The sequence below is a fragment of the Thunnus albacares genome, chromosome 1 (genome assembly GCF_914725855.1).
Source record: "Thunnus albacares chromosome 1, fThuAlb1.1, whole genome shotgun sequence".
Classification (NCBI taxonomy): domain Eukaryota; kingdom Metazoa; phylum Chordata; class Actinopteri; order Scombriformes; family Scombridae; genus Thunnus; species Thunnus albacares.
The window spans coordinates 23,517,265-23,538,086 of record NC_058106.1 but is presented as its reverse complement, the minus strand read 5'-3'; the positions used below and the strand labels follow the sequence as shown (position 1 = coordinate 23,538,086).

Genomic DNA, 20,822 nt, shown 5'->3' with positions numbered 1-20,822 from the left:
AAACAGTTAATCAACAATTACAGTAGCTGCCACTTTGTTTCAGTCCTAGTTAATAAGAGTGTTTCCATTCACCTGTTTTTATGCACAGAGTGGAAACATAAAAAGTTGAAATATCACATAAAGGTTTTTATGCTTGGCAGAGGTAGAAAAGTTGATGCATTGATAAAAACAAAATGCAACACAGTCCAGACTTGACAAATAAATCATGACATACATGAAGTATTAAACAGCTCTCAAGTTTCTGCTCCAGTGAAGAGATGAAAACATCAGATCTGTGTGGAGCGATGAGAAGACAAGACATGAAACAAACATAAATGTCATATTTCCATCATGTTTTCTACATTTTGCAGATTTTCTGGAAAAGAGTTTACTACATTTGGATGGAAACATGACCAGTAAAGACTAAAAGTGGAAATTACAAATTACTTGCTGACTTGAATCATTTTGCTTAGTTCAAAGATTCATAGTCAGTGAAAAATCTTTTTTTTTTCTAATCTGAGCAATGACATCATTCAAATGCACTTCATTTAAGTAGTTTGTTCAGTCTGTTGCTGGTTCAATACTGTAGGTCACAAATTCTACTGATGCATGAAAAAATGAGTGTTACATTTCTGACCATTAAAGAAAATCAGAAAGATGCGGACGGAAGAATTTGCTCCAGGAGAGATGAAGATGTCTGGAGCTGGTCTCATGTCATTGGTTGTTTTATGGGAGTGGAAGGGGAGGAGAGGAGGAGGAGACGGGAAGTGAGAGGCAGAGGCAGAAACAACCATAGAGGCATATAGACAGACAAGAGGAGAAGGTGCTGCTAGTTATTGTGATGTTGAACATCCAGATGTGTGACAAATATGATGACAGTGGGACTTAGGAGGACGCTCCAAGGGGAAGCAGGGCCAGACTGCATCGAGCAGGGAATCCCCTTTGTCCCTCCCACATCCCCAGTTCATCTCATGTGGCATCCTTAACTTTCTCTGCCTCACATTCGCACCATCATTATTCTGGATTCTGCTTCAGACCCCCTCTACCTTGTCCCTTTGTGTTTCTCCCTTGCCCCTCTACTCCGTTGTGGTACCCAGTTGCTCCTGTTTCTCGTCGTCCTCTTGGTCTTCCCTTCTGTTTCTCACATCCTCCCACACTCTCTCAACATTGTACCTTCTCCACCCTCCTCCAGCCTCCTGAAGATTTTATGATTCTGTTTAATCATAGATGAGCTGCACTTGATAGCATATTCTTGACTGCTAGAAATCTATCCTTCCCCGAATCTAATATTATTCTGTCCTGTGCATATATGCTGTGCAGTGTGTTTACAGTGTAGTGGCTGAATGTAGGCACAGACAGGTCAGGTTCCAAGTTTCAGTCTGTATTGAAAATATTTGTATCGAGCTGGACAAATGAGATGTGACATGATAAATAATAGAGTGTACTGAGGATGCATTAGAGATAGGTACAGTAGAATACATAAAGAGCCCACCTGTCTACAGGACACTGAAAACTGTATTCAGATAAACATTCAGCACCGTGCTGTCTGAAAGCCTCCAGGCTGCTTAAAATCCGCTGAGTACAAGTACACCATTCATCATCCAGTTTAGAATCAAGCAACATATCTCTCAACAACAACAAAAAAAATCTAATAAGAAAGCAGTAGAAATTAGCAATGGACTTTTTCTCTAATAGCTCTGTCACTTACAACAGGATGGTCCTGGGCAGTCCAGATCAGGTGAAGTGGAAACTCTAATTTGCCTGTAGGTGTGAACATGAAACAGATATGCTGTACCATGGATGATGTGGCTGCACACTAGCTGGTGCACTAAATGCAGCAGTTAAATCCTCTAAACTGCAAGAAAAGCATGAGTAGTAACAGGCTCCACATCACAGTGTTTTGGGACTGTTAAAATAACTCCATTATGGAATTGGAGGCCACTTGTAAACTCCATTGAAAGCTAACAGCAGAACATAAATCACATGTAACCACGTTTTTTTTTATTCTTCTGCTTGTGACATTTAATTTCACATAATGATTTTATGGCAGATTGCATTGTTTAATTTAGCGTCACCAACTTCTACTGTTTTCTTTCCACAATTTTTCAAGTCTGCCTTGAAACAATAGTCAGGGGTGCCCACATGAACACTGAAACTGGTTTTTCTCATTGTGATCATTCTTCCTGTCCATATATTCCTGTTCATATTAGAAGATTCCCTTCAAATGTGTTTAAAATGTAAGTAATGGGGGACAAAATCTACAGCCCCATGAGGCTTCAGCCATCTGAGTTGGTCAAATAAAGTGGATATCCTCCACAGTTACAGTCTTTTTAGCACAAAAAGTCTCTCTTGTGTCGCTGGACATTGTTTTTCTGTTTAGCTGCAGTGGCAGTACAGTAACAACATGAGGGAATTAGGCATCAAAAAGACAGTGGATTTGAGAGATAATGAATTGATTTGATTAATTTGAATGACTGAAGCCTCATATTAGCTTCAAGTAAACTTTTAAATAAATATTTGGACAGAAAGAGGACTGTGGATTTTGTCCCCAATCATTTAAATTGAAAGTGCATTATGAAGATATCACTTAATGGCCAGTATGAACAGGAGGAATGATTACAACAAGAAAAATGTGTCAGTGTTCATTTGGGCACCTGAATACTGTTTTAGGACAAACAGACAAAAATTGTGAACCTATCCTTTAACGTGCTATCAGTAGTTGTTGCTGAAAACTTTCAGTTTTAAGAAAGAGGAAACAAGTTAAATTATCACTTCAAAGAATAACATTTAGTTTTAGGACATCACTACATCTCAATTATAATCAGTAGAAGAGGGTTAAGGGTGAAGGGAAGAATTGGGAATCACCAAAACATTACTAATATTATGATTTTCTTATTTAAATAAATAAATAAACAATTTTCCTTCCAGTGTGTTTTTTTTCAATAACCAATTGTGCACAACTTTTCTGCAAAAATTAAACTGCCAAGATCTAATTTCAGTTTGATTCTGCTTGATAGAGAAAAAAAGATGCTGAACAAAAGAAAGTTCTTACCAGCTGTGATTTGTTGTCCGGGCACACTGTGCACTGGTAAAGCTTTAAGAGTGTGACATGATATGATATTTCTTAAAGATGTCTGAAGTGGAAAGTACTGTATATTTTGTCAAAATAAAATACACAGTGTGTAATTAAAGCTCAGGCAAGTTAACGAGGTAGGTAATTATGTACAGCAACAGATGGTTATGTACCTGCATCTCAAAATGGGCTCAAATCCAAAATGTTTGTTTTCTTGATTATGGATAAAACAATTTTGTTTAACATCAGGTTGAGAAATGAATAGAGGTTTGGTTATTTTATGGCATACGTGCTCGTCATGTCCTTGCTGTGAGGTTACAATGAAAAAAACATTATGTAAGAGTCGAGGGTCTGTGTGACTCAGCTGGAAAGAGCACAGTGTTATCACCCTCAAGAATTCAATGAATATAGAGTTCAATAAAATGTAGGGGTCAAAAAATGAAAGTACTGTAGATTGTTCTGCTGAAAGTACTGTCCATTAAGTAGTGAAATTGTGCAGAAAGTAAGTAAATTAAGCCATATAAATGATTACAGTAGACATTTATGTATTTATGTTGCCTATTTAGAAATCTCTCAACCTGCAAATGATCCAACTTCTCCCAAAAAGAGCTCTTGATAGACCTGTATTCACTTCAAGAAGAAACAGTTTGGGACTCAGATTTATAAAGATGTGCTGTCCGTGTGCAGTTTTGATGGTTTTGTCCAGGACTTGATAAACCATGCTACGGCAGCTCCTATTTGTCTTTTTTAATGGGAATGTATCTCTTTCGGTAGAGCTTGGGTTGGTAATTCCCCAGCTCCACATGTCGAAGCGTCCGTGAGTAATACTCAGTCTTCAATTGCTCCTAATCTGAAACTAATGTGGATACAATTCATTTTGCCAAATTAATCTAATGTAGTGCAATGATAAAAAGGTGTCTTAATGTTCTGTTTGATAAATATTTAGTTTCATATCTTCCCATTTAATATTCTGGTATGTATTCAGAATTCTGTGTAGATATTTATCACAGTACCTTAAAGTGCCTGATTCATTGTGTGTCTAATGTACAGGTTACTCAGTGCATTGTGCAGTAAGAATGCGCATTTCCATTGTGTGTGAATGCGAGTGTGTTTTTGCATCTCATTGAAGTTAAGTGGTCCCTCATCGTGTTTTGATGCTCAGAAGCAGGTTGTAGTCCTGGCATCAAACCAATTCCTTGCTCTTCCCTCATTTATCATATTTTACAACACGTTTGGATCCTGATACTGTTCTAAAGCCTCTATAATGAGCACTTCACTCGCAAAAATGCTTTTGTAAACAGTGATCAAGACACTGGCTCTAAGATCCGTCTCCCCCCATCACTCTCTGTCTCTGTCTCTGCCTTGTCTGTTCGCAGGGAAAGAGGAATAAGCCTGGGGTGGAGGCTGCCAGCTCTCCAGATTCTGTGCGAGGTCGAGGGGAAAATAAAGCCATCAAGTAGGTGTCAGAGAGGGTGTAGATGGAGTCATATGGAAATGATCTATGGTGTGGTGATAGTCTTGCATTTTAATAGCCATTTCTGATTGGAAAGCTAATCGCGTAGCTCCCTGCACAGTCTGAAATGTCCACCCAAGGATGATGCCCTCAAGACAACATGTGTCTGTATTTCTCATTTATCAAACACCGTTAATGTGATAAATTGAATTTTATAATCTCTCCTATAGTAAAGAAAATAGTCATTTTCTATTTGTATAAATCAATTGGAGGATTATACATTATTATTGGTAGGAAGGCTTTACCAGATTCAACTAAAAGTGAAATTTAAGAAACAAAATGACTTCAAATATTTCTTAATTGGAGTCTAATCAAATAAAAGTTTGATCAGTTTGGAATATGCAACCATGAACTGCAAAATACAAAGAGGAAAAGAGTCGCACACCATTAAAATAACACTGAAAGCACATGCAGTCTATCTACAATTGTATGTCAAAACAAGAAATTTTACTTTACTTGGGGGACCTTGTTTGTCTGTTGTGGTTTGCAAGATTGATAACACTTTAGCTTAAGTTGCCCTATTTATCATTTATAAGCACCATATAAACTCTTAATAAATGAGTTATAACACACTATAATAATGAAGTTGTTAGTAGATATAAGTATTTATTAATGTATTGTCTACAACTATAACTTCTCTTGTGTGGACACAAACAGATAATGGATGGCAACATCATAAAACACAGTTTTAATATAATAGAATATATCTTCATAGGAGACATAAACAATTTATTAAGTGTTTATATGATATGAGTGACTTGAAGTGAAGTGTTACCACAATATCAAATATTAGAGGTGCTGAGGGGGAGACCCACAAATAATCTACTTCACTTTTAATAGTTTTGAATGTTTTTTTATCTCTCATTTAGTACTATTTTACTCATTGTGTTTCAAGTTTTATTCACTCAGTTGTTATCCAGTGTATTTCTCTCATTTTTCTAATAACCAATTGTGTTTGTGTTATACTGACTTTTCTACTTCCTCTGTTTTATTTCTTCATCCCTGACAGAGTGGTAATCCGTGCAGGTCAATTCTTGTTCCTTCATTCCTGGTGTTTTATTACACACCAATATATATGATATATTGCTATCGGTTTTTGGACATGCAAATTACAAAAGGCTTATCTTAAAAAAACCATTCACCTGTGAAATTGTGTGATAAATGTAATGTTACACACACTTCATTTTTTATGAACAAATTTATTCAGTGCACAGTAGAAGAATATAGAATATAACTTATATATAGGCACTGACATTATCACATTCCTCTTGTTTATTAATAATCTCTCCCTGACCTTTAGATTTATGAGATAGTATTCTAACTTCTTATTATGTTTTGTCTTTGCCCTCTTTCTCAACACTCCTCTGTCATGTTCCTCCTTTATAACTGTCTAAAAGTTTTGCTGCTCTTACCTGTCTCACCTCTCTCTCTCTCTTTCTCTCTCTCTGGCCACAGTGATCTAGACAGAGACTTTTGGAATAACAATGACAGCAGCAATGTGCAACAGAGGTGGAGCTCCTACCCACCCAAGGAGTTCCTCTTAAACATGTCTCCTTATGCTCCGTACGGAGACCCTCGCCTCACGCCCAAGTGAGTCTCATTCATGGCTGGTAAGGGACCACTCTATCTGGGCAGGGCTGTAATGAATAGGGGCTTGAACGCACCTTGGAAAACTCCTTCAAAGCTATATGACTGGCTGAAATAGAAAAAAAAAGATTTTAGTGCTGTATTGGCTTGCAGAACACCCCAAATTGGTGATTTTAACAATTTTCAGTGGTTTGGTTATTTGTGGGCATAAAGCCTAAAGGGGGGCAGAAAGCCTGATTTTGTAATGCTGTCTGGCGCATATCTTTTAACAGAAGTCTCCTCTCATCCCTGGTAATCCTCATGTTTTTGCATTCAGGCATGTCCACAGTGAGGTGGTGTTTAGTATGCACTGCTGGCCATGCAGCACCTGATAGAGATGTGCAGCACCATCCCTCAATATTGCTATGATTCCTCGGACTGCCCTAACATTGACAGAAATTACGACTGTTTTCCAAATGATCCCACTTAGATAGAAAGACAGTGTCTCTGCCTGCCAACAGCCTTAATAATCAAATTGAAATATCCAACAGCAAAACAGAAAACAGGCTCTTAATTGTTATAAAAATCCAGACAGATTCATATATATGTTTGAGACTGAAACATCAAATCTGGAAAATTTTATTTTGCTTTGGCACAGCGCACAAGGTGTACAAGTAAAAGGTTTGATCGCCCCTTCCCTACAGCCCTGCTAGCCTCATCAGACCCTCTTTACCTCTCACCTGCAGCCCATGGAGTGTTACCATGGAGACGGACAACCCTCACAGAGCAGATCTCACTGTTTCACCTGAACCCTTTCCCTTCCCTACAACCCAGCTGCTCAACTCCTACTACTCTAATCTGCATCTCAGACTTCCAGCCTTACTTTAAATGTATTCTTACCTAAGCCATTAGTGTTTCCACAGAGGGTTGACTGTTGTTGATTTACATATATTTTAAACCTTTCAATAGGGGGGTTTAAATGGGGTGGTTTCTATTTAACCTTTTTCGCTGTTGTGTTGTTTTGTTGTTTTTTGTTTTGTTTTTTTGTCTGTGTTAAGTCGTTATGTGTTTTTACCCCTCTCACCTCTTTCTCCTGTCGCTCTGTGTTTCTGCACATTTGTTGTCACAACTCAGACTATCGCTCCTAGTACTGTAAGTGCTTTAAAGTTGCCTGATAGCCCTCCTGAGTCTGCTCCACTGAGCCCTGTTCAAAAATAGTGACACTGTATCCATCTTGTACTCTAAAGCAATTAGGCGTTTAGGTGGTAAAACGTTTGTTTCATATTCACTTTCACTGTGTCATTTAGATGCATCTCATATGCCACCGAGGCATTAAGTGAACCTGTTCATTCTTATACTCTCTAATAACAACTCACTTGACTCTTTCAGAACCACAGGGTGATCAATTACTCCTGTATCTGTGCAGCGATGTCGAAATTATTGTAAAATCAGTGAGCAGCTGTGATTCCAGCCATTGTTGCGATTGCATTGCATTATGTTATTGGCATCATTATTCAGAGCCAAGTGGCATTTTAATAGGCTGATGATGCAGGATGCACTTTGGAAAAATATGTGAGTGTAGTCAGGACATTATAACAACACATTAGCTTTATTTCACTGTTCAGTAAAAGCTCATTCATGATACCCTCAGCCTGCATTTAATGTCTAAGTGTTGTTGAAGACGTAGTCCCGGTGTGCAGCTGTGTGTTGTGTGGTCTTGTCCTCACTCAGTGGAAGGTCCCTGTGCTGAAGTCGACGTTCTGTCTGTACTCGTCTCTGTGAGGTCTAAGTCGAGGTCAACTGGGGTGGGCGAGGCGGGATGAGAAGAAATAACGGAGAATGTGTATTAAAACAGTGTCTTTGCTCTCAGTAAGTATGTGCACGTTATGGGATTTCACTGTGGAAACATTTTATACAAACTCATTAGATATCAGCGTGTTTGTTTTCATCACGAGCTGCAGGTGAGTCGCTGTGAGATTATGGAGACAGATAACTATTAGTGTTCTGTTATCATCACCTGCATCTGCGATCTGAAAATCTGAAGGTGACGCATCAGCATCATTACTTGGCCATTACGCCAGACTCACAGAGCCAGCAGATTGGTCATTGCTGCCACCCTGTGTGGAGTGAAATGGGGCAGACATCTCAAAATTACAGAAATTATGTGGCCAATTTCTCACATCAAATATTTCCAAAAACAGATTGTAGTGGTTTTTTGTAGCTGCAATAACAAAATATCCCCATAGGTGATGTATTCAAACTCCTCACTTTGCCAGTATTTTGCACTGTCTGAGTGAAATGAGCATTACAAGTCATTTCAATAAATGGTTTACAGTGAGTACAGTAATCCACTCACCATCGATTTTGTGCACTTTTGAACAAAACTATTGAATTTTCAGACAGGTTTTTACAGAATAAACCGTATTCTCCAAATTACTCAAAGTGTTACACAGTGAATCCAAGCCCAAACCTCTTCAGTGCTTATTTACTGACTGTCTGGCTGACCAGCAACTGCTCTTCCGAGTTTTTGTTGTGTACTGGACACTTGGTGGCTGAAGCGAGAGCCCACAGAGTGTCTTTAGTTTGACTAACCTCACTGATAATACTTTTTGCTCTCCGGCTCTGTACGTCTGTCCGTCTCTCGTCTGTCCGTCTCTCTCTCTTCTTTGTATCCTCTCTTGGTCCTTCCTCTGTCTGTCCGTGTTTCTTTGTCTCTGATCTACCACCCCACCGTTCCTCCCAGTGGGGCCGTGGATAAGGGTGGGCAGGGCGGTGCTGGACCCTCACCAGGGGCCAGCGACAGCGGGGTTGGTGCTTGCTCTGGGACTGGGGCGGGGCCCAGTCGCAGTGACAGCGTTCGAAGCATGGTGACGGGGGGCAGCAAGGCTGGCCGGTGGCAGACGGTCCAGAGCCACATGCATGCCGGAGGCCTGCGGTTTAGCAAGTGAGTGGCGCATGGTGACAGGGGGCACGCATGAGGGGGAACAATGGGAACAACTGCAGCATGGTGTGGATATCAAGCAAGAGTGTGAGTTTGTAAAGGCACAATGAATGATATTATTGCATGTACACTCAAACTTTGACATTACCAGAAGTTATTTTTGACGTGCAGCGTGCAGACGAAGAAAATGTAAGGAAAACCCAAAAGAGAAGCCAGCTATACCTACCTACCTACCTACCTGTGATGCATGAGTAACTGTTGTTGGTTGAAGTCTGACTGCAAAGAGCATCGTCACAAATAAACAAATATAATTTTTCTGTCAGCTGCCAACCTTCTACCAGCTGATGTCAGGACAGTCTCAGACAAAGTGAATCCACACTGCTCCTCCGCAGGCTCCAATTTACTGAGGGCTGTGACAATTTCAAGACTTTCAAATGAAACAGATGCTCACAGAAAATCTTCAAAAATAGCTTGTCTCTTCATTGGAAGTAACAGCTTTTTTTAACTCAGAGTGGGTTGTTGTATAAACAGCAGGAGAGCAGTTTTATTAGGCCAATCTTACAAATCAAAACCTTCTTGCAGCATGGCTGAGTGCAGCTTGATTTTAACCAAATTTTGCTGTGTATCAGCCTCTGCAAACAGCTGAGAAGGTGCGTTGTTTGAGATTAGGCTTGTAGAAGAACCAATCAAACTGCTAATAGCAGTCAAATATATTTCCCATGGTTACTGTTAAAGCCAGCTGATATTCAGCATGACAAGCTAAAAGTGTAAACAACAGTGACTGATAATTAACATCTTGTGACATAACCAAAGAAAAATGAATCACCAAGATTTGTAGGTAAACACAAATGTTACCATATTCCAGGTTGTTTAAAGTTTAATTAGGTGATATTTTCACTGATTAACTAAATGACTCCTTGTAATTTGAGTTGCTGTTTGTCTGTTCTGCTTCCCCAGCACACAAATCACACAAGCTTGTAGTAACACTATCTTCAGAGGATATAAACAAGTGGCTGAAGACAAACATGTAGCATACTAACGACATCCATAGGTTGGTATCATCACTCTCTGATCTCCAACTGTTGAGCATTAAATGTATGATTAGTAGGATTGACAAGGTCAGAGCCCCTGCATCATACGAGTCAGATGTGGAAATGTGACTACAACAAAGTCTTGGTTGGTGAAAGCAGCCTGTTTTTGGAGAATACCAGTAGTGCGTGGAGGAGACCAATGAATAATAAATGTAAGTTCTCTGTATGTTAATTGTAGCCCAGATACTCAAACAGCATTTTGTACTGTATCGCCTTAAGAATTCACTCAGTAGATCAAGACCAAAATATAATTTGTTAGATTTTTGATCCAACTTAGCTTGTGGATGTACAGTAGTGGCTCCACAATAAAAGTAATTAATTCAACTCACTTTGTATTTCTAATAATGCGCGTCCTTGTTATGATACAGTAGATTGATTAGTAACTAGTGAGTGAAAATTTGACTTCCAAAGTGATATCTGCTTCTTGATTGGGCCTTAGACATTTTAAATTACCTCCTCAAATGCTGCATGAATCACTGGATCTATTAGACTGATTTCATAATGTGAATCTGATAATTAAAGACAGAGAATCAGACTCACAATGTATTATTTGAGAATATAGACTTGAACTTGAATATTACTCAGTTGCATTATTTTCCACTGCTGTCACTCCTCTGTTTTGCTCCCTTTTTACTCTGCCCTCCAGACCTACCTGTATTTCCATTTCTCCTCTAGAACTAGTTTCTATTTTGGGGCATTTAGCTCTCGCCCTCTCTCCTCCCCCTTCTCTCTGCTTTCACTCCTCACTGTTCGTATTTTTTTTTTCTCGCTCTGTCTCCATCTCCTTGTTTTTCACCCTCTTCAATTTTCCTTAATTACAAAATCATTCAAGGTTTAAAGTCATCTTAATTGACTTTCAAGCAAGAAGAAATGTGAAAATAACCCTCTGAGTCAGTAATAGGATACAGCAGATAAAGAGGGCTCTCACGCAGAGCATATGAATGAGTGGTGCTGGTGCTGTACAGAAGACAATAACGATGTACAGTACCTGAAAGCACAAGTAGATGCAACAATCGAGGAACTCACTGCAAGGAAATGTTTTTGTGTTGCAGAGCCTTGGAGTTTTTCAAACGAGTAAATCCAATGACAAATTTATGACACGGAACAGACTGGAAAAATATATTAGCACACGGACTGGCTCCCAGATGCCTGAACTAATGCCACCATGAATCCAGCGAGATGTATTGATTTATCATAATGTCAGTTATGATAACATGTTTGTTGGACCCAGAAATTAGGTCCAGTGTAGACCTTTTTATTCATTCTTCATGTCCACACTTACCACAGACTATACTGTAGCATAGCTGTAGAGTTTTGTTTATATGCTCAGGTGTTCAAATCACAATTGTTTCTTTGTAATGTGTTGTCATTCTTACATGTATTCCCTTTAATTTTCTTACATTTCATTTCACCTTTGTCCACCAGTCATCATGGCACATGAGTGAGAGGAATAATGCATCATGTGGAGGAAAAAGCTCTTTTGCAAATGACTTTGTCAAAATTGAAATGTACTGTATGTACCACATATTGCACTGCAAAAAAATAATGTGTTGGTTAAACTTAAAATACATAACATGGACACCTTAAGATCTTGATTTCATTGAACATCAATGAATGAGATAATACATTCACCAGACTATATCTCTGTATGTTCAGTTCTTTTATTGAAGATTATTTGTTAAAGCAACTACAAGGAGTTTTTAACTGGTTATGAAACAGTCTCAATTTAATACTGATGCCCTACATGACCTACATAAGTGAACGAGACCATCAGCGAGAAGACTGGCTATTTCTATATAGTTACTCTAAATGCTTGCCACCCGGTCGGATTCCCCGCGAAATCAGATGAAACGATTTATGGCACGCAGACCGGAAGAGCCTTTGTTTACATTACATGTAGCATTGTAGCACGAGTGAGCGAGTGAGTACAAAAACGTTACTAGGATGAGGGGAGGACATTTCTCTTTGTTTGATAATGTTAAAAGTAAAGTTAGACTTGTTGTCTGCTTCCTGACCCATTTTAAAAAAGACGAGAGAAAAGAGAGGAAGAGCACAAGTGAGCTGAGAGAGAGCAAGAAGCGGTGGTCAAGCGAGCTAGAGAGTGAATAAAGAGAGGGAGCGGCGGTTGCGAGAACAAAGCAGTGAATCAGAGAGATAAAACGCTATTTTCTGATGGTTTCATGGTGGTTACGTTCTAAAGCACAAATAAACACACCTCCGCACAACCCTGCAGGAAGGTACCGCATTGCCGGATGTGGTGTAAATGCAGCCTTACATGTAACCTAGATGTATGAACAGTACTACAACAGTTTACTTTGTTTCACCATCATCATATTACAATTATTAATCTTACATAGCCACAAATAGATACATTACCTGATCGCTATGAATCATGCAAACAGCTATGTTTAAAAAAGAAAAATAGTATCAAAAATAAGTGGCATCTTTCTTTCACTCGCTTCCAAAACAAATGCACACACTAGCCAAGATCAAGATTTTTACTCATGGGAAATGCAGTCTTCATTCTTCAATCTTTGTAGTAACTTTAAACATATTGAAAATGATTTTGACATCTTCCTTATAGATTTGCGAGGTGGGAGGATCCACTGTTTCAGCGAGTATTTATATTCACTCTCATTTCAACATTTGAAGAACATATCATTCAACATATCTTTGAACAAACACACAGTACCAACAATACTAAGGCTCTATGTGATGGCCACATGTTTTAAATATCTAAGTTTAATTTCTGAAAGTTTTTTTCCCGTCAGTTCAGTATAGTGGATGGTGGATAAATACAAACCATTGTCACTATGGAGAAGAAGCTGGTCAGGGGTGCAAATCAGTTTTGAAAAAAACACTGTGCAATCGTTACTGAATGTTTCCAAAACTGACCAAGAACCCAAAAGTTAAATGCTTTAAACTGCTGACTGTTTTATCAAGTTTCTACAAAGTGTAATCTTTAACTTTAGCTCACCATTGTGATTTGATTTTTCTTATCAAAATGCTTACTCATGTCTTTATGTACACAGGCTTGCACCTCTCACTTTTCATCGAAGAACCAGATATTTTTAAAGCTCATCTTTTGTACTGATGATTCAATCAGGAGTGTTTCATCCAAGCCATGGAAGTAAAACTTGCCAAATGTCGCACAGAAAATAAAGGAGACTTCTACTTCTAAAGCCCTCAATAAATATCTCCCCCTACTTCAATTCACGTAAACACTTGCACTTAACAGAAATCCAGCAAACTAATTTTATACATAAATTCACATTCACTTAGTTAAAATATTATGCACAAGTAAATAAACATTCTCATCAAAGTCTATCCTTAGGAAATATAATAAAACAATATGTGAGTGTGAGTGTGTGTGTGTGTGTGTGTGTGTGTGTGTGTGTGTGTGTGGTGGGGGGGGGGGGGGTGTATGAGAGCAAGCGTGCATGTTTGAGTGCATGTATATGAACTCTGTCTTGGATTTACTTGATCCAGCACTGCACGGCTCCTCAGGGGGCTTGTCTCCTGGCTCTCCAGCAGAGTTAGAGTCGAGTTAATACTGAAGAGCGCCGCTAACACAACCCAAGTCCAGGGCAGTAAATCCCCCTGCACAGCATTAGCTCCAGACAGCGCTGTTTAGCACAAGCTTACAGTCAGGCAGGGTAGTGATTGAGGGGAGGATAAGGAGTGAAGCACTATTACATGATTGTAAGAGTAGCAGACCGGTAATTAGAGAGCAGACTTTCAGAACGGTGATTGGAGATGGCATGGAGATAGATTGATGTTAGGGCTGGACCAAAGGGTGAAGAAAAGATGAATGAACAGAGGAGATGGAGAGCAGTTGAGCTCAGAAGGTAAAGGAGAGAGTGGGAAGTGAGAGCATAGCAAGAGCAGACAGGAGAAAGAAGCAAAAGGCAAGAAGGCGAGAGAGGAAGAATTAGGTCAAGGCTAATTAGGGAGAGAGGTAACGTACAGAAACAATTTAGCGCTGCAGATGGAGAACGGAGACTCAAGTTAAGTGAAAGTGATACTTTAACCTCCGTTTGAATTTAATTCCACTTAAGCAGAGGTTTGTTTTGACACCAGATCGGAGAATATAAAGTGAATGTTTACACGTTGCATGCCAGCCTGTCTACCACTCATACACTGTTATACACATAAGCTTAAAATCCCATATGGATGTTTTAATAAAGATTTATAACAGTAATCTACAGCTTTTTTGACACCTCTGTTCTTCTATTTCTCCCTCCTCCCTTTTCACTGATTTTCTTTGTTGTTTGTTCTCTCTTGATCTTCTCTCCCCTTGGATATTCACTGTGAACACCGTGTTCTCACATTTAAATCTCTCCTGTATCTATATATATTTTTGCTATTTTTATCTTCTCCACCTTTCTTTTATATATGAACATGTGTTCCCTACCCTTTTTTCTTATATACTTCTCTATCATCTTTTTCAAAATCCTGTCAAAACTCCCTGCTCTGTCTTTTGTCTCTCATGTTATATCTAACTCTGATATCTTCCTTGTTTTATCTCTTTCCCCGATGCTCCCGTGTGTCTGCTCAGTTTCGGGGACACTTCCCTCTCATCTGCCTCCACCCTGGAGCACATCCCGTCCTCAGCCGTGGCACGCCCCCGGCCCCTGGTCCGCCAGCAGAGCCTCCAACAGCCCCTCACTCACCAGCCCCCTCCGGGTCCTAACGACCCCCCAGTTACCTCACAGAGCCTGGGCCAACTGCACACAGGTCCAGGCGGTGGGGGCCACCGTGGGGGCCCACGGGGGGTCCGGGGGAGTCCGGCTGGAGCCTCCCGGTACAGAGGGGTGGGGGCAGGCCGATCAAGGTCAAATCCAGGCAGCTGGGACCACATGGTGGAACAGATCCGCAACAGAGGGTTGGACGTCAAGTCATTCCTGTAAGTGTCGCATCAGGCTCATTTGACACTGTTGAATATTAAAATGTTGAATGACTCTCATTATACATCAATGTAGCTCAGTTGCCAGTTATTTGGTACACTTAGCAAAAACTAAAGCAAACAATCCTGCCTTTATGTAGGTCATAATGTTCAGTTTTAGTTGAAACTTTTCCGAGAGGTGTTATGTATTGTGTAGGTTGTAGTTTGCAGTGCTGTTGGATTGTATTGCTTTATGCTGAGATGTGTGTCTAATATTTTGTCTGTACATTTATATTACTTAGGTTAGACTAAATATTAGAAACATCCTGCAGTCTCGCCCAATACAATTCATCAGCGTCACAAACTACAGCTTTCAAAATGACCATAACATTGAATCAAAACCTCTCTTAAAAAGTTTAAACAAAAACTGAATATTAAAGGAAGGATCTTTGCAGTGCTGTTGCATTAGACTGGATTAGGTGTACCTAATAAATTGACAACTGAGTGTACACTCTCAGTATTTAACTAGTGGATACATATAGCAACATAAACATTTGTAGGGTATACTGCAATCAACTACAATAGCCCTGCAATAAAAACTACCTTGCAAAGATTATCTTGATTTTTTAATGACAGTGTGTTATTGATTTGTTTTGTTGTTTGGTCAGTTTTTCAGGGTATTGTTTGTTTAAACATAGCTGTCTCCTAGAAATGACATCTAGTCCAAGGAGACAAGGTTGGATATATACAGAAGAAGCTGTCTTGTAATATATAATTTAGTCATTTGACACAATTGTGTTCCCAGATGTCACTACATTATGCACATTAGTAGCCTGACATGTTAATGTATGCACCATCAGTAGGTCATATTATCTTCTCTCAAGTACTCTATAAGCTCTCTGAGTATGCTGCATAGTGATTTTTGAAAGGCTTTTCAGTCCTTACACTCATACATACTTATAAATGTAATTATACATTTGTTTATTTGTCATTGTGTGTTTTTGCGTGCGCATGTTTGTGTGCACCATTATATGAAAACAGGCTGAATGCTGAGGTGTATACACAGCATCTGAACATGGTCATGTATTTGGGCAAATATATTGCATATGTTGTGGAAACCAAGTAACTCCAGAAGGTCTTAGGAAAACCAACCTTGTTTTTAGCTTGTATTTATGAATTCATCTAACTGGATTTGACAAGGTTTCATAAAAACATGCCTCCCAGAATGTGCATGTTTATTGCTTGTGTGCATCAGGGAGCACACATGCAGTGCACAGTTGGAAAACATGTTGTAAATTGGAAGCGTAATTCCATCAGGTTAGATCTCTGGGGTCTGGAATCATCACAATAAGATAATAATAAATTATTATCATCTGTGTGGAAGAGGTATGAGAGTACACAGACAGCTGAGCTGGAAAGTTGTTTAGGTACTAACGACTAAAGATGATTCATTCGGGAATTATTGTAATTTTAAAAATGAAAATTTAGATGTAATTGTTAAATAAATCGCATTTTCACACACTTTGTATACTGTCACATTTTACAGACCATGATTTAACATGTCTTTGGTAATACAGTTTTTCTAAGTAACACATGAAAAAAACAAAACCAAGGTTGAAAGAAATATTTATTCTTTCACTCGACAGTTAGCAAAGATCATTACAGGTTAGACGACGCCAACAGTTTTCCGATTCATCCACTGCCGTGTAGGATGGCCACTGGCGTGTGAAGGCTACTGATTGTTTGAGATACCGAGCATGGAGAGCCCTCCTGCTCCTCTGCTTGACTTGAGTGATAGATTACAGATGATGTGCTCTGCAAAGCAACCTCACGTAAACACCCCCTCCCCAAATGACCATGAACATAGACACTCATCCACACACACACACAAAGCTCTACGCTCCTATACTTTTTGCATGTCTTTCTATTAACAGTGTCTCCAGGCCAGTGACCTCCCTGCCTACGTGAATCATCATTCAAATAAGGCTGGGCACATATATAGGGAGGTGGCATCTCCCATTGTCCCTGTCCTCATGAATCTCGCTGGACTAAACACGTTAAAGCATCAGTTGTTGACCCTGGGGGGAGAAACACACTGTGGAGAGTGGGAATATGTTTTCATGCGTTCGTGGTCAGTGGGGTATGAACAACCAAATGCAGCAGTTTCACCTTCACCAGGCCTGTCACACAGTGTGGCAACTGAGCCGTCCCACTTACATTTCCAATCAATAGGACTGGTGTAGGTGGTAATGATTTCAGCACCCTCTGGTTGGAGTGCGCGTGTCTTTTTTGGTCATCTATACAAATCCATTCACCTTATTGATGAGCCTCATGTAGGTACTGTTTACACATCCCCAGTGGGCCGCTGTTTTTCAAGTGCTAATGTGTTCCTCTTGTTGTCAATATTGCTTCAACAAACAGTCTCTTGTTAAGGAGGGAATGCACTAAAGAAAGTGGATGCAGGCTGGGAAAATACATCAGAAGTGTGAGAGATGGAAAGCTGAGATGAAAACTGAGGGGACAAGTTAGGTCTATTAAAAAAAAAATCCTTGTTAAAAACAAATATGACATAGCATGCACTTTATTGATTTTTTTTGTTTATACCCGTGGGCTAAATGGGCACAATTACACATATTTATTTTCAGTTCTGCAATAGTTGTCAAGCTTATCACTGCAAGATTGAAACTGTTATATTTTGAAAGAAGTTTTGTTTACTCTTTTCATATTGAGCCGAGACATCATGTCAGTGGGCATTTTTCTTTCTGCTTTCTTCTTCTCAGTCTGTTTTCTCCAAAATAAACCTGTCTAGACGTCTGTGTTTATATTAGGACTGTTCAAGCCAACATTCAAAGCAAAGTCCACTAAATGAAATGGAAAATAAAGCTAATTTTTTTATGATTATGTCTTCAATTGGGCAGCCAGGTGATGTGAAAGGATACAGAAACTGAGCAAAAACTTCAGGATGGAATTGGCCTTTAAGAAATTACTGTGGTAAGGAAAAGAGGTAAAATGGAACGGTTGTCCTTGGATCAGCGCGCTGTGTAAGAGGCCGTGTAAAGAGAAAAAGCTCATGGAAAAGAGAGAATGTATGGGAAGCCAGAATAGTGTATGCGCCTGCATGTGGGTTTTTATTTTGTGACTGAATTACCAAGGTTAGTTGTGGGCAAATGTGTATTTGTTAAGGTCATTGTTTGCATGGCCTCTTGCATTCACAGTGCAGCATACTTCAATAAGACATCATATAAATGACCCGAGGCATGCGTGGAGGCAGAATAGCGGCTGAAAATCAACCTGATGTTTCTTTGTTGCTGCTTTTTGTTTTGTAAACCTCAATTTTCATGGATTTTAATTTTGCTTTTTCTGCTCTTGCTTGTTGTTCTCTTCTTTTTCTACATATCATTTGAATGTTTTCTGTTTTTCTCTCTTGGCCAATCCAAGCCCTTCTTTTAGGTTGATCTTTTCTATTTTTTTAAACCTCCCTTTTTCTAGGAAACAAATAATTGAAGATAATAAAGCTGTCATAGATCTCAATCCTTCTGCACATTTTGTAAATAAGATTTCTCTACATCTTCTATGACTACCATTTATACAGTGGATTATGAAACCACTCATAAGAAATGTAATGCATACATATACTTGTAAGAACACGCACTGTTTACTGATGCATTACATAACCACTCATATACTGCATTATGACTATGAACTATTACTGATATTTTTTACTAGTTATTTCCATGGTTGGCTAATGATGGATACCACTTGTGTCATCCCTTGTATTGCTATGCTGCTAAACAACAAATATTAGAAGTGCATGTAATATCCAACCCAATGCGTGAGAAATAAATGGGCACTAAAATCATCTTTGTCTCTCCCATAGAAACTGTGCTAATATTTCAGCATATATACATCAAGTAAGCAAAGGCACCATGAATTATCCTACATGTAAGTGTAAGAATAAGGGACTCAAAGGCTGTGAACCTCACAAACTTATTCAGAGGACTGATAAGGCAGTCTTTAGACCCTCTTTCACTGACAGAAGATCTCTTTTCTTCTGACTTCTCATGTAGGCTAATTTGTTGATATAGTAAATGAGATAAATTAGCCAAACAGCTGAAGGGTTTTGCATTATTGTTTTATTTGAGGGATGTCATTAATGATAGCAGTTGAGTTTTCTGGTGTTACAAATCTACAGATCATTGAATTAAACAACTCTGAATCACTTAAAAGATTATTCTCATACCTGCTAGTTGCCTACAACATATTCGTACAGTGTATGTTAGAGTTAAGATATACACATTACATATATAGACGCGGCTAATTTTAGTGCAAACAACATATAATAACAAATTATAGCAAATTGTACATTGTCAGTTGCCTTTGTAGTTTATAGTTTAAGTGTTGGTTTGTTCTTTACATACAATAAACCAACAAAATTGAATGTTTTCATTGTTGTGATGATGTTAAATGATCTACATGGGCTACAAGAAAAACAAGTGAAATACATGGTACACAAAATGGCAAGAAATACATTCAGTAGAGTCTCTTAAGTCTGTATCCTCATCTCAACTCACTCCACAGCATTCAGTTGTGGAGATGTAGTGCGATGTACAGTATAGACTGAGCCTTTTTCAAAATGAAATAGTGTCCTCACAACAGTCTACCACCTCTCTCCCACTCTCTTTTTGTACATGAAATGTGTGTATGTGTGTGTGTGTGTGCTGCGTGTATCTTGCTGTGTTTCTGTCATCGTCTGGCTGTGTTGTTTGTTTTTTTGTATGTGTGTGTGTGCGTGTCCCCACTTGTCCAATTGTGTGTCCTGTGATGTCTTGTTTTGTCTGTGTGTCCAGTGAGGGGAAGATGGTTGTTCTGTCTCTAGCAATCGGGCTGGCTGAACAAGATGACTTTGCCAACCTCCCAGACCTACAAGAAGCACCAGCAAGCAAAGAAAATGAAACCACACCAGAAAAGAGGTAATTTGAAAGAGTGAGAGTGATTTGTCAGGCACAAAAAAACAGAGTTTCTGAGGTAATTGTCTGCCATAAAGGGGTGAGGAGGTATTTAATGATGTCATGGTGTGTATTTAAAGTACTGCAGTACCATTTATAGCTGTTGTTTTGTTGCTGTGCGCTACAATGTAGGGTGACGTGAAAAGCTTGAAATTGGCAAATTCATTTTCATGTTACCCTTCAAAGACTGGATAACTCATTGCTGCTTAAAATGACAGTATAAAAGTAAATACTTTCTCAGGATTGAAGTAAATGCAATGTAAAAAAAAATATAATTTTGTATTTAGTTTGCTTTAGTGATGAACCCTGATTGTCTAAGGTCAGTATTTTTTGGAAAATTTGGAAGAAGCAGCTGCTTTTTTCCATAGATATTTGAAAATCTGCAAAGATTTTAAAATATTAGTAAAAATGTTCTGTTTACATCAATATCAAAATGTCGTGATAGTGATGTATTAGTTGGTTTTTCTTCCTCTACTTGTTATTGTGACTTCAAGTATTGAACCAACAACCCAACTAAAGACTCAGGTTTGCATATTGCATACATTTTATTTTGCATATAACTGCACTCCATATCCAACTTCACAACTCTTGGCACTTCTTTCACATGTCATCCATCCAGATCTTTCTTAGTGTGCTTGTCTGCAGCTCTTTGCGGTATGTTTGATCTGTGAGTCGTGGGCACAGGAGAAGGGCACCCTCATTATGTAGAAGTAGGGTTCCTCACATGAAACGCTCGCCTAAAAATATGCTAACCTCTCATCTACTAGT

At 39.0% G+C, this 20,822-nt stretch overlaps 2 protein-coding genes across 2 annotated transcripts in view; both read left to right on the top strand.

Annotated features, from left to right (window-relative positions):
* Window positions 1-14,956, top strand: part of LOC122986421 — a gene marked incomplete at its 3' end in the record, with an annotated part of 73,110 nt that extends 58,154 nt beyond the window's left edge. The window contains exons 3-5 of the mRNA XM_044357686.1: window positions 4,429-4,508; window positions 6,021-6,155; window positions 14,722-14,956. Coding sequence (XP_044213621.1) covers window positions 4,429-4,508; window positions 6,021-6,155; window positions 14,722-14,956 — 450 coding nt within the window. The remainder of the gene's footprint in view (window positions 1-4,428; window positions 4,509-6,020; window positions 6,156-14,721) is intronic.
* Window positions 14,957-14,977: 21 nt separating this feature from the next.
* LOC122981779 (synaptotagmin-7-like) overlaps window positions 14,978-20,822 on the top strand; it is a 38,058-nt gene continuing 32,213 nt past the window's right edge. Inside the window, exons 1-2 of the mRNA XM_044350548.1 lie at window positions 14,978-15,069; window positions 19,896-20,018. Coding sequence (XP_044206483.1) covers window positions 15,023-15,069; window positions 19,896-20,018 — 170 coding nt within the window. The 5' untranslated portion in view covers window positions 14,978-15,022. The remainder of the gene's footprint in view (window positions 15,070-19,895; window positions 20,019-20,822) is intronic.